At 61.7% G+C, this 16,710-nt stretch overlaps 2 protein-coding genes across 2 annotated transcripts; both read right to left on the bottom strand.

Moving 5' to 3' along the window:
- Positions 1-3,378: 3,378 nt before the first annotated feature.
- On the bottom strand, positions 3,379-8,425 carry LOC138735292 (E3 ubiquitin-protein ligase RING2-A-like). Its single transcript, XM_069883195.1, has 4 exons — positions 8,313-8,425; positions 7,162-7,322; positions 5,923-6,138; positions 3,379-3,688 (listed from the first exon to the last, which is right to left on the bottom strand). Exons 1-4 carry the CDS (start codon positions 8,388-8,390, stop codon positions 3,379-3,381), a joined length of 765 nt encoding a protein of 254 aa, XP_069739296.1. The 5' UTR covers positions 8,391-8,425.
- Positions 8,426-9,404: 979 nt separating this feature from the next.
- On the bottom strand, positions 9,405-16,247 carry LOC138735291 (estradiol 17-beta-dehydrogenase 8-like). Its single transcript, XM_069883194.1, has 7 exons — positions 16,118-16,247; positions 15,825-15,967; positions 14,473-14,558; positions 12,116-12,200; positions 11,972-12,014; positions 10,550-10,624; positions 9,405-9,492 (listed from the first exon to the last, which is right to left on the bottom strand). The coding sequence occupies exons 1-7, from the start codon at positions 16,245-16,247 to the stop codon at positions 9,476-9,478; spliced, it is 579 nt and encodes a 192-aa protein (XP_069739295.1). The 3' UTR covers positions 9,405-9,475.
- Positions 16,248-16,710: the final 463 nt, after the last annotated feature.

Below are 16,710 nucleotides of genomic sequence, written 5' to 3'. Positions count from 1 at the left end.
CTCAGCTCTGCCCCCTGAGGTTTTGGGGGGCTGGGGGGGGGGCAGTGCGGCTCCCTTGGGGTTTGGGGAGGTCCTGGGGGTTTTGGTGCCCCTCAGCCCTGGTTTTGGGGGGAACCTCTGGGTTTTGGGGACATCCCTGGGCTTTTGGTGTCTCCTTTGGGTTTTGGGGGACATGCCTTGGGTTTTTGGTGTCTCCTTTGGGGTTTTGGGGGACATCCCTTGGGTTTTTGGTGCCTCCTTTGAGGTTTTGGTGTCTCCTTTGGGTTTTGGGGGACATCCCTGGGGTTTTTGGTGTCTCCTTTGGGGTTTTGGGGGACATCCCTTGGGTTTTTGGTGTATCCATTGAGGTTTTGGTGTCTCCTTTGGGTTTTGGGGGACATCCCTTGGGTTTTTGGTGTCTCCTTTGGGGTTTTGGGGGACATCCCTTGGGTTTTTGGTGTCTCCTTTGGGTTTTGAGGGACATCCCTTGGGTTTTTGGTGTCTCCTTTGGGGTTTTGGGGGACATCCCTTGGGGTTTTGGTGTCTCCTTTGGGTTTTGAGGGACACCCCTTGGGTTTTTGGTGTCTCCTTTGGGGTTTTGGTGTATCCTGTGGGTTTTTGGGGACATCCCTTGGGTTTCGGGGCACATCCCTTGGGATTTTGGTGTCTCCCTTGGGTTTTTGGTGTCTCCTTTGGGTTTTGGGGACATCCCTGGGGTTTTTGGTGTCTCCTTTGGGTTTTGAGGGACATCCCTTGGGTTTTTGGTGTATCCATTGAGGTTTTGGTGTCTCCTTTGGGTTTTGGGGCACATCCCTTGGGTTTCTGGTGTCTCCTTTGGGTTTCGGGGGACATCCCTTGGGGTTTTGGTGTCTCCCTTGGGTTTTTGGTGTCTGCTTTGGGTTTTGAGGGACATCCCTGTGGGTTTTGGTGTATCCTTTGGGTTTTGGGGGACATTCCTTGGGTTTTAGGTGTATCCTTTGGGTTTTTGGTGTCTCCTTTGGGGTTTTGGGGGACATCCCTTGGGTTTTTGGTGTCTCCTTTGGGTTTTGAGGGACATCCCTGGGGTTTTTGGTGTATCCATTGAGGTTTTGGTGTCTCCTTTGGGTTTTGGGGCACATCCCTTGGGTTTCTGGTGTCTCCTTTGGGTTTCGGGGGACATCCCTTGGGGTTTTGGTGTCTCCCTTGGGTTTTTGGTGTCTGCTTTGGGTTTTGAGGGACATCCCTGTGGGTTTTGGTGTATCCTTTGGGTTTTGGGGGACATTCCTTGGGTTTTAGGTGTATCCTTTGGGTTTTTGGTGTCTCCTTTGGGGTTTTGGGGGACATCCCTTGGGTTTTTGGTGTCTCCTTTGGGTTTTGAGGGACATCCCTGGGGTTTTTGGTGTATCCATTGAGGTTTTGGTGTCTCCTTTGGGTTTTGGGGCACATCCCTTGGGTTTCTGGTGTCTCCTTTGGGTTTCGGGGGACATCCCTTGGGGTTTTGGTGTCTCCCTTGGGTTTTTGGTGTCTGCTTTGGGTTTTGAGGGACATCCCTGTGGGTTTTGGTGTATCCTTTGGGTTTTGGGGGACATTCCTTGGGTTTTAGGTGTATCCTTTGGGTTTTTGGTGTCTCCTTTGGGGTTTTGGGGGACATCCCTTGGGTTTTTGGTGTCTCCTTTGGGTTTTGAGGGACATCCCTGGGGTTTTTGGTGTCTCCTTTGGGTTTTGAGGGACATCCCTTGGGTTTTTGGTGTCTCCCTTGGGTTTCGGGGCACATCCCTTGGGTTTTTGGTGTCTCCTTTGGGCTTTGGGGCACGTCCCTTGGGTTTCTGGTGTCTCCTTTGGGTTTTGAGGGACATCCCTTGGGTTTTTGGTCTCTCCCTTGGGTTTTTGGTGTCTCCCTTGGGTTTCGGGGCACATCCCTTGGGTTTTTGGTGTCTCCTTTGGGTTTTGAGGGACGTCCCTTCGGTTTTTGGTGCATCCCTTGCGTTTTGGGGGACATCCCTTGGGTTTTTGGTGTCTCCTTTGGGTTTTGAGGGACGTCCCTTCGGTTTTTGGTGTATCCTTTGGGTTTTTGGTGCATCCTTTGGGGTTTGAGGCACATCCCTTGGGTTTTAGGTGTATCCTTTGGGTTTTTGGTGTCTCCTTTGGGTTTTGAGGGACGTCCCTTCGGTTTTTGGTGTCTCCCTTGGGTTTTTGGTGCATCCTTTGGGGTTTGAGGCACATCCCTTGGGTTTTAGGTGTATCCTTTGGGTTTTTGGTGTCTCCTTTGGGTTTTGGGGGGACATCCCTTGGGTTTTATGTTTATCCTTTGAGGTTTTGGTTTATCCCTTGGATTTTTGGTGCATCCTTTGGGTTTTGAGGGACATCCCTTGGGTTTTTGGTGAATCCTTTGGGTTTTGGGGGACATCCCTTGGATTTTAGGTATATCCTTTAGGTTTTGAGGGACATCTCTTGGGTTTCTGGTGTATCCCTTGGGTTTTGGGGGACATCCCTTGGGTTTTGGGGGACATCCCTTGGGTTTTAGGTATATCCTTTAGGTTTTGAGGGACATCCCTTGGGTTTTTGGTGTCTCCTTTGGGGTTTTAGGTGTCTCCTTTGGGTTTTGAGGGACATCCCTTGGGTTTTTGGTGAATCCTTTGGGGTTTGGGGGACATCCCTTGGGTTTTAGGTGTATCCTTTGGGTTTTTGGTGTCTCCTTTGGGTTTTGGGGCACATCCCTTGGGTTTTTGGTGTCTCCTTTGGGTTTTGGGGCACATCCCTTGGGTTTTAGGTGTCTCCTTTGGGTTTTGGGGGACATCCCTTGGGTTTTAAGTGTATCCTTTGGGTTTTTGGTGTCTCCTTTGGGTTTCGGGGCACATCCCTTGGGTTTTTGGTGTCTCCTTTGGGTTTTGGGGCACATCCCTTGGGTTTTTGGTGTCTCCTTTGGGTTTTGGGGGACATCCCTTGGGTTTTAAGTGTATCCTTTGGGTTTTTGGTGTCTCCTTTGGGTTTTGGGGGACATCCCTTGGGTTTTTGGTGAATCCTTTGGGGTTTTTGGTGTCTCCTTTGGGTTTCGGGGCACATCCCTTGGGTTTTTGGTGTCTCCTTTGGGTTTTGGGGGACATCCCTTGGGTTTTAAGTGTATCCTTTGGGTTTTTGGTGTCTCCTTTGGGTTTCGGGGCACATCCCTTGGGTTTTTGGTGAATCCTTTGGGGTTTTTGGTGTCTCCTTTGGGTTTTGGGGCACATCCCTTGCGTTTTTGGTGCATCCCTTGGCTTTTGGGGCACGTCCCTTGGGTTTCTGGTGTCTCCTTTGGGTTTTGAGGGACATCCCTTGGGTTTTTGGTGAATCCTTTGAGGTTTTGGTGTCTCCCTTGGGTTCCGGGGCACATCCCTTGGGTTTTCCATCCCTCCCACGTCATTTTTTTGGGGGGGGTGTTCCTCACCGCGTCTGCGAGTACTCGCCCTTCTCGACGAGCAGGGGGTGGGGGCGGAAGACGAGCTCGATCTCGCTGCCGCCGGGCTCGGCGCCGCCTTCGGGGGAGGCTCGGCCGCCGCCGTCCTGCGAGGTCTCGGGGTCGGGCTCGGGGCCGGAGTCGTCGGAGGCGCGCGACCGCTTGCGGCTGGGCCCGGCCTCGGGGTGGCTGGGGGCCGAGGCGTTGCTGAGGTGCGAGCGGCTGTCGCAGTTGTCCTCGCCGCCGCTGAAGGTCGCGTTGTCCGACTCCTGGTGCAGCTTCCGCACGCGCTGGGCCCTACCGGGTTGGGGACACACGCTGGGGACAGCGTGGAGAGCGGGTCCCTGCCCCACCGCGAGCTCCGCGAGGATCACAAAGCCCTAAACCCGACCTCGAGGGGCGCCAGGGATGGAGCGTCTCCCACCACATCCCAAAGTCTCAACCCGACCTCGAGTGGAACCAGAATGAAGCATCTTCCACCAGATCCTGGAGTCCATTCGAGACAACCCTGAGGGGCTCCAGGGATGGAGCATCTCCTGCTAGACCCCAAATCCCATCCAACCCGACCTTGAGGGGCTCCAGGGATGAAGCATCTTCCACTGGACCTTAAATTCCATCCATCCTGACCTTGAGGGGTTCCAGGGATGAAGCATCTTCCACTGGACCTTAAATTCCATCCATCCTGACCTTGAGGGGTTCCAGGGATGAAGCATCTTCCACTGGACCTTAAATTCCATCCATCCTGACCTTGAGGGGTTCCAGGGATGGAGCGTCTCCCACCACATCCCAAAGTCTCAACCCGACCTCGAGTGGAACCAGAATGAAGCATCTTCCACCAGATCCCGGAGCCCATTCAAGACAACCTTGAGGGGCTCCAGGGATGGAGCATCTCCTGCTGGATCCCAAATCCCATCCAACCCGACCTCGAGGGGTTCCAGGGATGGAGCGTCTCCCACAAGACCCTGAAGCCTCAACACGACCTCAAGTGGAATCAGAATGGAGCATCTTCCACCAGATCCCGAAGCCTCAACCTGACCTTGAGTAGAATCAGAATGAAGCATCTTCCACCAGATCCCGAAGCCCATTCAAGACAACCTTGAGGGGCTCCAGGGATGGAGCATCTCCTGCTGGATCCCAAATCCCATCCAACCCAACCTTGAGTGGTTCCAGGGATGAAGCATCTTCCACTGGACCTTAAATTCCATCCATCCAGACCTTCAGTGGTTCCAGGGATGGGGCATCTCCCACTAGACCCCAAACCCATCCAACTTGATCTCGAGGGGCTCAAGAGATGAAGCATCTTCCACCAGATCCCAAAGCCTCAAACCCAACCTTGAGGGGTTCAAGAATTGGAGCACCTCGCCCTAGATCCCAAATTCCATCCATCCTGACCTCGAGGGGTTCCCCAACTGGAGCATCTTCCACCGGATCCCAAACCACAACCCCCTGCCAGCATCTACCCAGCTCCTGGTGCCAATTCCACTCAACTCTGAGGTGGTGGAGAACCACGGGATGATGGTGGAGAGGACACGGATGAGGATATGAACCATTTCTGGTTCCTGGATCCATTCAAACATGGATCCACTGATCACAAACCCTCTAGATGCCACCACCAACTCTCTAGATGCCACCATCAACCCTCTGGATGCCACCATCTACCCACCTCCTGGTGCCAATTCCACCCAACTATGAGGTTGTGGAGAACCACGGGATGATGGTGGAGAGGACGTGGATGAGGACATGGACCATTTCTGGTTCCTGGATCCATTTGGACATGGATCCACTGATCACAAACCCTCTAGATGCCACCATCAACCCTCTAGATGCCACCATCAACCCTCTAGATGCCACCACCAACCCAGCTCCTGGTGGCCAACTCCACCCAACTATGAGGTGGTGGAGAACAACGGGATGATGGTGGAGAGGACATGGATGAGGATACGAACCATTTCTGGTTCCTGGATCCACCCAGACATGGATCCACTGATCACAAACCCTTTAGATGCCACCATCCACCCAGGTCCTGGGTTGTGGAGAACGACAAGATGATGGTGGAGAGGACGAGGATGAGGACATGAACCATTTCTGGTCCCAGCATCCATCAAACATGGATCCACTGCCCACAAACCCTCTAGATGCCACCACCAACTCTCTAGATGCCACCACGAACCCTCTAGATGCCACCATCTACCCAGCTCCTGGTGCCAACTCCACTCAACTACGAGGCTGTGGAGAACCACGGGATGATGGTGGAGAGGACGTAGATGAAGACACGGACCAGTTTTGGTCCCTGGATCCATCCAGACATGAACTCATTGACCATGACCCTCTAGATGCCACCATCCACCCAGGTCCTGGGTTGTGGAGAACCACGGGATGATGGTGGAGAGAACATGGATGAGGATATGAACCATTTCTGGTCCCAGGATCCATCCAAAGATGGATCCACTGCCCACAAACCCTCTAGATGCCACCATCTCCGGCTGGTGGGACGTGGCGGGAGGTGGTGGGACGTGGGGCTGGGGTCCCACCTGTGCATGGCCTGCATCTTGAGCCCCTCCTCGATGCTGCTGCTCAGGGCCTGCTGGTTGTGGAGGCGGCTGAGCTTGGCCAGGACGCGGTCCTGGTGGGCCTCGTACTCGTCCCGGCTCGGGTAGATCTTGGAGATGAGGGCGTCGAAGTTGGGGTCCGGCCGCAGGGAGCGCTTGGACACCAGCTTCTTGCGGCACGTGGGACACTCCTTGTTCCTGGGCCACGGGACAGAGGGGACAGCGAGTCAGGGGGCGCCAGGTGGGGCCAAGAGGGACCTCCAGGTGGGGCCAAGAGGGATCTCCAGGTGGGGCCAAGTCGTATTTTGAAGATGGGGCCAAGAGGGATCTCCAGGTGGGACCAAGAAGGATCTCCAGGATGGAGCCAAGAGGGATCTCCAGGGTGGGATCAACCTCAACTGGGCTTGGACCATCTCCCACCTCCCCAGGACAATCTCCCACCTCCATAGGTCCATCTCCCATCTCCATAGGTCCATCTCCCACCTCCCCAAGTCCATCTCCCACTTCCCTATGACCATCTCCCACCTCCCCGGGTCCATCTCCCACCTCCCTAGGACCATCTCCCACCTCTCCAGGTCCATCTCCCACCTCCCCGGGTCCATCTCCCACCTCCATAGGTTCATCTCCCACCTCTCCAGAATCATCTCCCACCTCCCCAGGTCCATCTCCCACCTCCCCAGGTCCATCTCCCACCTCCCTAGGACCATCTCCCACCTCCCTAGGACCATCTCCCACCTCTCCGGGTCCATCTCCCACTTCCCTAGGACCATCTCCCACCTCCCCGGGTCCATCTCCCACCTCCCCGGGTCCATCTCCCACCTCCCCGGGTCCATCTCCCACCTCCCCGGGTCCATCTCCCACCTCCCCGGGTCCATCTCCCACCTCCCCGGGTCCATCTCCCACCTCCCCGGGTCCATCTCCCACCTCCCCAGGACCATCTCCCACTTCCCTAGGACCATCTCCCACCTCTCCAGGTCCATCTCCCACCTCCCCAGGTCCATCTCCCACCTCTCCAGGACCATCTCCCACCTCCCCGGGTCCATCTCCCACCTCTCCAAGAACCTCTTTGACCCTCAGAGTGTGAAGTTTCCTCCTCGAAGCTGGTCTGACCCCACCTTCTCCACCCACCCCCACGTTCTCGTGTCCCACCAGGCCTGGGCGTCCCCGGAGGAGGCCGAGGCCACCGCGAGGTCCCCCCGGGGTGTCCCCCCGGGGCCGTACCCGCTGCGCAGGGCGGTGACGATGCAGTCGGAGCAGAAGCGGTGGAGACACTCCTTGGTGGTCATGGTGTTCTTCAGCATGTCCAGGCAGATGGGGCACATCAGCTCGCTGTGCAGGCTCCGCGGGGACACCGCGATCTCCGTCCCGTCCATGATGGCCTCCTGAACGGGGACACGACGGTCACCGAGGGTGGGGACACCGTGAGGGTCCTCACCCCGCTTGGGGACATCACGATGGCACCTCCGAACCTCCATCTTCTGGGATTTAGGGGACACCAGGATGGTTCCCACCCCGCTTGGGGACATCTGGGGTCTGGTCACCTCTGATTCTGGATCTTCTGGGGTTTAGGGGACACCAGGATGGTCCCCACCCTGGTTGGGGACATCTGGGGTGACGATGTCACCTCTCAATCTCCATCTCGTGGGGTTTGGTGGGACAGGACCAAGGTTTGAGGGCTCCGTGTCACCTCTGAGCCTCCATCTTCTGGGATTTAGGGGACACTGGGAAGGTCCCCAACCCACTTGGGGACATCTGGGGTGACAATGTCACCTCTGAATCTGGATCTACTGGGATTTAGGGGGACATCGGGATGGTCCCACGCCTCCTTGGGGACATCACGATGACACCTCTGAACCTCCATCTCCACGGATTTAGGGGACACCAGGAGGGTCCCAGCTCTCCGTGTCCCCTGTCCCCAACCCTACAGGTGCCACCGTGTCCCCCTCCAGGAGGGTCCCAGCTCTCCGTGTCCCCTGTCCCCAACCCTACAGGTGCCACCGTGTCCCCCTGTCCCCCTCCAGGAGGGTCCCAGCTCTCCGTGTCCCCTGTCCCCAACCCTACAGGTGCCACCGTGTCCCCCTGTCCCCCTCCAGGAGGGTCCCAGCTCTCCGTGTCCCCTGTCCCCAACCCTACAGGTGCCACCATGTCCCCCTGTCCCCACCAGGAGGGTCCCAGCTCTCCGTGTCCCCTGTCCCCAACCCTACAGGTGCCACCGTGTCCCCCTGTCCCCCTCCAGGAGGGTCCCAGCTCTCCGTGTCCCCTGTCCCCAACCCTAGAGGTGCCACCCCGTCCCCCTGTCCCCCTCCGGGGGGGTCCCGGCCCTCGCTGTCCCCTGTCCCCCCCCGGGGGGTGTCCCCGTGTCCCCTCGGTACCTGCGGGGTCCTGTGCAGCTCGTACAGACTCAGTTCCCAGGTTTTGCTGGCGCTCTGAGCGCTGCCGGGAGCCGCCATGGCGCCCGCCCCGCCCCCGCCGCTCCACTTCCGGCGCGCCGCGCGTGACGTCACCAGAAGGGGCGGCACTTCCTTTCCAGCGGCCAATGAGGGCGCCGCTTTTATAAAAGGGGGCGTGGCCTCAATCTAATGAGCGTCCAATGAGGTGCTGGAGGGGGCGTGGCCACAGCGGAAGGGGCGGGGCTTGAATGAGCTGGGTCAATGGGGAGGGGGCGGGGCTTAGGGCCTGGGGGCTCTGGATCCATCGGGACCCCCCCCCCCATTGTCCCCAGGTCCCTCCTCCCGCTCATGGCGGGGGGGGACGTCTTGGAGAGGGGGGGAAACTGAGGCAGGGGGTGAGGGGACCCCCCCTTGTCACCCCCCCAGGGATGGGGACCCCCCCTTGTCACCCCAATTAGAGCTGGGACACCCCCCCCCCTTGTCACCCCCACAGGGATGGGGACCCCCCCTTGTCCCCCCAATTAGAGCGGGGACCCCCCCGAGAGCCCCCCCCCTTGTCACCCCAACCAGGACCCCCCCCTTGTCACACCCACCCCAGGGATGGGGACCCCCTCTTGTCACCCCAATTAGAGCTGGGACCCCCCCTGAGAGCCCCCCCTTGTCACCCCAACCAGGACCCCCCCTTGTCACACCCACCCCAGGGATGGGGACCCCCCCTTGTCACCCCAATTAGAGCTGGGACCCTCCCGAGAGCCCCCCCCTTGTCACCCCAATCAGGACCCCCCCTTGTCACCCCAACCAGGACCCCCCCTTGTCACCCCTACAGGGATGGGGACCCCCCCTTGTCACTCCAATTAGAGCTGGGACCCCCCTGAGAGCCCCCCCCCCCGTCACCCCAACCAGGACCCCCCCGTGTCACCCCCCCAGGGATGGGGACCCCCCCTTGTCACCCCAATTAGAGCTGGGACCCCCCCGAGAGCCCCCCCCTTGTCACCCCAACCAGGACCCCCCCTTGTCACCCCCCCAGGGATGGGGACCCCCCCGTTGGTGACAGGGGGGACAGCAGAGGCGGTGGCAGCTCTGAGGGGGGGTCCCCCCCGTTTATTTTTTTGGGGGGGGTATAAGGGGGGGCAGGAACGGATCCATCAGATGAAGAGACCCCCTGGAATGAGAGAGGGGACACGGGGACAGGGGTGAGGGGACAGGGGGATGAGGGGACAGGGGGGACAGGGGGGGCAGGGGGACGGGGACAAAGGGACAGGGGGACACAGCGGACATGGGGACATTGGGGACAGGGGGACATGGGGACATTGGGGACGGGGATGAGGGGACATGGGGACAGGGGGACAGGGGGACATGGGGACATTGGGGACGGGGATGAGGGGACATGGGGACAGGGGGACAGGGGGACATGGGGACATTGGGGACGGGGATGAGGGGACATGGGGACAGAGGGACATGGGGACGTTGGGGACAGGGGGATGAGGGGACATGGGGACAGGGGGACATGGGGACATTGGGGACAGGGGGCAGGGGGACATGGTGACAGGGGGACAGGGGGACATGGGGACAGGGGGACAGGGGGACATGGTGACAGGGGGACATGGGGATATTGGGGACAGGGGGACATGGGGACAGGGGGACATGGGGACATGGGGATATTGAGGACAGGGGGATGAGGGGACATGGGGACAGGGGGACAGGAGGACATGGGGACAGGGGAACAGGAGGACATAGGGACATTGGGGACAGGGGGACAGGGGGACAGGAGGACATGGGGACATTGGGGACAGGGGGACAGGGGGACATTGGAGACAGGGGGATGAGGGGACATGGGGACAGGGGGACGTGGGGACAGGAGGACATGGGGACAGGAGGACATGGGGACATGGGGACAGGGGGATGAGGGGACAGGGGGACATGGGGACAGGAGGACATGGGGACACTGGGCGGGACACACAGGGATCCCATGGGTTTGGGGACACAGGGGTCCAGGGGACACTGGGGACAAGGGGCCATTGGGGACAGGGGGACACTGGGGGGGACACGGGGATCCCACGGGTTTGGGGACACAGGGGCCAGGGGACACTGGGGACAAGGGGCCATTGGGGACAGGGGGACACCAGGGGGGACACGGGGGGCCATGAGGACCCAGGGGACAGGGACGTGGGGGGTGACAGGGACTGGAGGGGACCCCCCCGGGTGACAAGGACCCGTACCTGTCACCTCCACGCTGGCCCCGGTGACGTAGCCGCTGTCCCCCGAGGCCAGGAAGGCGCAGACGTCGGCCACCTCTGGGGACACGGGGACACCGCTGGCCCCTTGTCCCCTCCCCCGGGTCACCCCTCCTGTCCCCGCCGTGTCCCCATCTCTGTGTCCCCCTGTATCCCTGTCCACTCCATGTCCCCACGTCCACCTCATGTCCCCACGTGTCCCCTTGTCCCCCCCATGTCCCTGTGTCCCCACCTCTGTGTCCCCCTGTATCCCTGTCCCCTCCATGTCCCCACGTCCCCCCATGTCCCCACATCCCCCTCATGTCCCCATGTCCCCACCATGTCCCTGTGTCCCCCTGTATCCCTGTCCCCCCCATGTCCCTGTGTCCCCATCTCCCGTGTCCCTGCACCCCCCATGTCCCCGATCTCCCTCCTGTGTCCCTTTGTCCCCTCTGTGTCTCCGTGTCCCCCCATGTCCCCTCATGTCCCCCCATGTCCCAGTGTCCCCATGTCCCCCCCCGTCCCCCCATGTCCCTCCATGTCCCCCTGTGTCCCCATGTCCCTCCCCGTCCCCACCGTGTCCCCATGTCCCCGTGTCCCCATGTCCCCCTGTCCCCCCATGTCCCTCATGTCCCAGTGTCCCCCCCATGTCCCCCCTATGTCCCTCCATGTCCCCATGTCCTCCCATGTCCCAGTGTCCCCCCCATGTCCCCCTGTGTCCCCATGTCCCCCCAAGTCCCCCCTATGTCCCTCCATGTGCCCCCCATGTCCCCCCTGTGTCCCAGTGTCCCCCCCATGTCCCCCGTGTCCCAGTGTCCCCACCACGTCCCCTCCGTGTCCCCATGTCCCTCCATGTCCCCCCATGTCCCCCCGTGTCCCAGTGTCCCCCCCATGTCCCCATGTCCCAGTGTCCCCCCATGTCCCCCCATGTCCCTGTGTCCCCTCTATGTCCTTCCATGTCCCCACGTCCCTCCATGTCCCCCCATGTCCCTGTGTCCCCTCTATGTCCCTCCATGTCCCCATGTCCCCCCATGTCCCCTCCATGTCCCCACATGTCCCCATGTCCCTCCATGTCCCCCCATGTCCCCCCGTGTCCCAGTGTCCCCCCCATGTCCCCGTGTCCCCATGTCCCCCCATGTCCCCATGTCCCAGTGTCCCCCCATGTCCCCCCGTGTCCCCTCTATGTCCCTCCATGTCCCCCATGTCCCAGTGTCCCCACCATGTCCCCTCCATGTCCCCATGTCCCTCTATGAGCCCCTTACGTCCCTCCATGTCCCTCCATGTCCCCCTGTGTCCCCATGTCCCTCCATGTCCCCCCATGTCCCAGTGTCCCCCCATGTCCCCCCATGTCCCAGTGTCCCCCCATGTCCCCCTGTGTCCCCATGTCCCTCCATGTCCCCCCCGTGTCCCCCCCGTGTCCCCACTCACCCTCGGGGTCCCCGAGCCGTCCCATTGGCACCAGCCCTGCGAACTGCGCCCCGACAGCGTCACCCGGGGCTGGCCCCGTGTCCCCAACGTGTCCCCACCGTGTCCCCACTGTGTCCCCAGGGTGTCCCCAGGGTGTCCCCTCACCTTGGCCAGCACCTTGGGGGGCACCTTCTGGGTCATGGGGGTGACGATGAACCCCGGCAGCACCGCGTTGCACCGCACCCCGAACCTGGGGGACAGCGTCACCTCTGGCCCCGCGTCCCCTCCTGTCCCCTCCCCGTGTCCCCGCCATGGCCCTGTGTCCCCTCATGTCCTGAGTCACCCCCCATGTCCCTGTGTCCCCTCATGTCCCCTCCCAGCCACCCCCATGTCCCTGTGTCCCCTCGTGTCCCCTCATGTCCCCCCCATGTACCTGTGTCCCCTCATGTCCCCTCCCAGCCATCCCCATGTCCCTGTGTCACCTCCCAGCCACCCCCATGTCCCTGTGTCCCCTCGTGTCCCCCCCATGTCCTTCTGTCCCCTCATGTCCCCTCCTCGTGTCACCCCCATGGCCCTGTGTCCCCTCGTGTCCCCTCCCCGAGCCCCCCCATGTCCCTGTGTCCCTTTGTGTCCCCTCATGTCCCCCCCATGTCCCTCTGTCCCCTCATGTCCCCTCCCCCGAGCCACCCCCCATGTCCCTGTGTCCGCTCATGTCCCCCCATGTCCCAGTGTCCCCTCATGTCCCCCCCATGTCCCTCTGTCCCCTCATGTCCCCTCCCCCGAGCCACCCCCCATGTCCCAGTGTCCCCTCGTGTCCCCCCCTGAGCCACCCCCCATGTCCCTGTGTCCCCTCTGCCTGTCACCCCCATGCCCCTGTGTCCCCTCACGTCCCTCCCATGTCCCCGTGTCCCCTCGTGTCCCCTCCCAGCCACCCCCATGTCCCCGTGTCCCCTCGTGTCCCCTCCCAGCCACCCCCATGTCCCTGTGTCCCCTCATGTCCCCCCCATGTCCCCGTGTCCCCCCCATGTCCCCGTGTCCCCTTGTGTCCCCCCTCCCCAAGCCCCCCCATGTCCCTGTGTCCCCTCGTGTCCCCTCATGTCCCCCCCATGTCCCTCTGTCCCCTCATGTCCCCTCCCAGCCACCCCCATGTCCCTGTGTCCCCTCGTGTTCCCCGTGTCCCTGTCCCCCCTGTGCCCCCCATGTCCCCGTGTTCCTGTCCCCCTCCTGTGTCCCCTGTGTCCCCCATGTCCCTCTGTGTCCCCTCATGTCCCCATGTCTCTCATGTTCCCTTGTGTCCCCTGTGTCCCCTCATGTCCCTGTGTCCCGTGTCCCCATGTCCCCTCGTGTCCCCTCATGTCCCCCTGTCCCCGCTCTTCCCCATGTCCCCATCCCCCCCCGTGCCCCCGAGGTCCCTGCGTCCCTGCTCTGTCCCCCATGTCCCTGTGTCCCCATGTCCCTGCTCTGTCCCGTCGTGTCCCTGTCCCCCCTGTGCCCCCCATGTCCTTGTGTCCCTGTCCCCCTTGTGTCCCCCCATGTCCCCATGTCCCTGATGTTCCCTTGTGTCCCGTGTCCCCTCATGTCCCCGTGTCCCCATGTCCCTCATGTCCCCCTGTGTCCCCTCATGTCCCCCGTGTCCCCATGTCCCTCATGTTCCCTTGTGTCCCCTCATGTCCCCGTGTCCCCCATGTCCCCATGTCCCTCATGTTCCCTTGTGTCCCCTCATGTCCCCGTGTCCCCCATGTCCCTCATGTCCCCCTGTGTCCCCTCATGTCCCCCGTGTCCCCATGTCCCTCATGTTCCCTTGTGTCCCCTCATGTCCCCATGTCCCTCATGTTCCCTTGTGTCCCCTCATGTCCCCGTGTCCCCCATGTCCCCATGTCCCTCATGTTCCCTTGTGTCCCCTCATGTCCCTGTGTCCTCCTGTGTCCCCATGTCCCTCATGTTCCCTTGTGTCCCCTCATGTCCCCGTGTCCCCATGTCCCTCATGTTCCCTTGTGTCCCCTCACGTCCCTGTGTCCCCCATGTCCCCATGTCCCTCATGTTCCCTTGTGTGCCCTCATGTCCCCGTGTCCCCCTGTGTCCCCATGTCCCTCATGTTCCCTTGTGTCCCCTCATGTCCCTGTGTCCCCCTGTGTCCCCATGTCCCTCATGTTCCCTTGTGTCCCCTCATGTCCCCATGTCCCCCATGTCCCCATGTCCCTCATGTTCCCTTGTGTCCCCTCATGTCCCTGTGTCCCCGTGTCCCCATGTCCCTCATGTCTCTCATGTCCCTGTGTCCCCATGTCCCTCATGTTCCCTTGTGTCCCCTGATGTCCCCGTGTCCCCTGTGTCCCCATGTCCCTCATGTCCCCTCATGTCCCCGTGTCCCCCGTGTCCCCATGTCCCTCATGTCCCCTCGTGTCCCCATGTCCCTCATGTCCCTGTGTCCCCCATGTCCCCCCGTCCCCGCTCTTTCCCATGTCCCCATGTCCCCATTCCCCCCCGTGTCCCCGCCGTGTCCCCGTGTCCCCGTGTCCCCTGACCGGGCGAGCTCCTTGGCGCAGCTCCGCGTCAGCCCCTCCACGCCGGCCTTGGACGCCGCGTAGTTGGCCTGGCCCACGTTACCCACCTGCGGGGACAGCAGGGGACACCAGGGGACACCGGGGGGGACGTGTGACACGACTGAGGGTGACGCGAATAGAGGGGACACGACGGGGGACAAGAAGAGGGTGACACGTAGGAGTGTGTGACATGAATGGGGACAAGGAGAAGGTGACACGAGAGGGGATGAGTGACACGAGTGAGGGTGACACGAGTAGGAGTGACACAAGGGGACAAGGAGAGGGTGACACGACAAAGGACGTGTGACACGAGTGAGGGTGACGAGAGGGGGTGTGTGACATGAGTGGGGGTGACACAAGAGGGGGTGACACGAGAGGGGACAAGAAGAGGGTGACACGTAGGGGTGTGGGACACAAATGGGGACAAGAACAGAGTGACACGAGAGGGGACGAGTGACAAGGGTGAGGGTGACGTGAGAGGGGACACGCGACACCAGTGGGGGTGACATGAAAGGGGACAAGAAGAGGGTGACATGAGAAGGGACGTGTGACACAAACAGGGGTGACACAAGTAGGAGTGACACAAGGGGACAAGGAGAGGGTGACACAAGAAGTGACGTGTGACACGAGTGAGGGTGACACAAGCAGGGGTGACACGGGGGGACAAGAAGAGGGTGACATAGAGGGGACGAGTGACAAGAGTGAGGGTGACATGACAAGGCACGTGTGACACGAGTAGGGGTGACACAAGCAGGAGTGACACGAGGGGGGTGACACGAGGGGACAAGAAGAGGGTGACACAAGTGGGGAGGGGGACACGATGCGGACGGGGGACACTAGGGGTGACATACGTGGGGGGTGACACAAGCGGGAGGGGACACAAGGGGGGCCACGAGGGGTGTGACGTGAATGAGGGGTGACAAGTGGGGGTGACACGAGGGGGAGGGGACAGGAGGGGGAGGGGACAGGAGGGGGAGGGACACGAAGGGGAGGGACACGAGGGGGAGGGACACGAGGGGAGGGGACACGAGGGGGAGGGGACACGAGGGGAAGGGGACATGAGGGGAAGGTGACACAAGGGGATGGTGACACGAGGGGAGGGAACACGAGGGGATGGTGACACGAGGGGAGGGGACACGAGGGGACGGTGACACGAGGGGACGGTGACACAAGAAGGAGGTGACACGAGGGGCAGGTGATGTGAGAGGGTGGGGGTGACACGAGCGGTTGTGTGACAAGCGGAGGTGACACAAGCGGGATGTGACAGGTCGGGGTGACAGGAGGGGGTGCCGGGGGTGGAGGTGGCACCGGGGGTGGCTGTCCCCTGTCCCCACCTTGGCCACGATGCTGCCCACGTGGACGATGGAGCCGCCGGTCCCCGCGGCCACCAGCGCCCGGGCCACCGCCTGCGTCACCAGGAACGTCCCCTGGGGGGGACACGGAGCGGGGTGAACGTCCCCGCGATGTCCCCTCGTCCCTGCGATGTCCCCGCGTCCCCACACCCTGGGGTCCTCCTGTGTCCCTCGCGTCCCTCTGTCCCCCCCGTGTCCCCTCTGTGTCCCCTGGCCCCATGCCAACACCCTGTCCCCTCACGTCCCCAGTGTCCCCGAATATCCCCTCGTCCCACCGTGTCCCCGCGTCCCCCTCGTGTCCCCGATGTCCTCCATGGCCTCATCTCTCTGATGGCCCCCCCTGTGCCCCGTGTCCCCCTGTGCCCCCACGCTCTCCTGTCCCTCCGTGTTCCCCTGTCCCTCCATGTCCCCCCATATCCCCCCATGTCCCCCTGTCCCCCCATGTCCCCCTGTCCCTCTATGTCCCCCTGTCCCCATGTCCCCGTCCCCCCATGTCCCCCTGTCCCCCAATATGTCCCCCATGTCCCCCGTCCCCATGTCCCCCCATGTCCCCCTGTCCCCCTGTATCCCCTAATGTCCCCCTGTCCTCCCATGTCCCCCTGTACCCCCACATCCCCCCCATGTCCCCCTGTCCCTCCGTGTCCCCCCATATCTCCCCCATGACCCCCTGTCCCTCCATGTCCCCCTGTCCCCCCACATCCCCCCCATGTCCCCCTGTCCCCCCATGTCCCCCTGTCCCCCCATATCCCCCTGTCCCTCCGTGTCCCCCTGTCCCCCCATATCCCCCCCCGTCCCCCCATATCTCCCCAATGTCCCCGTGTCCCCCTGTCCCTCTATGTCCCCCTGTCCCCCCCATCCCCCCCATGAC

This window comes from Phaenicophaeus curvirostris, unplaced genomic scaffold (assembly GCF_032191515.1).
Source record: "Phaenicophaeus curvirostris isolate KB17595 unplaced genomic scaffold, BPBGC_Pcur_1.0 scaffold_675, whole genome shotgun sequence".
In the NCBI taxonomy this organism is placed as follows: domain Eukaryota; kingdom Metazoa; phylum Chordata; class Aves; order Cuculiformes; family Cuculidae; genus Phaenicophaeus; species Phaenicophaeus curvirostris.
Note: the sequence above shows the minus strand (reverse complement) of the source record. Positions and strands in the feature narration are given on the sequence as shown.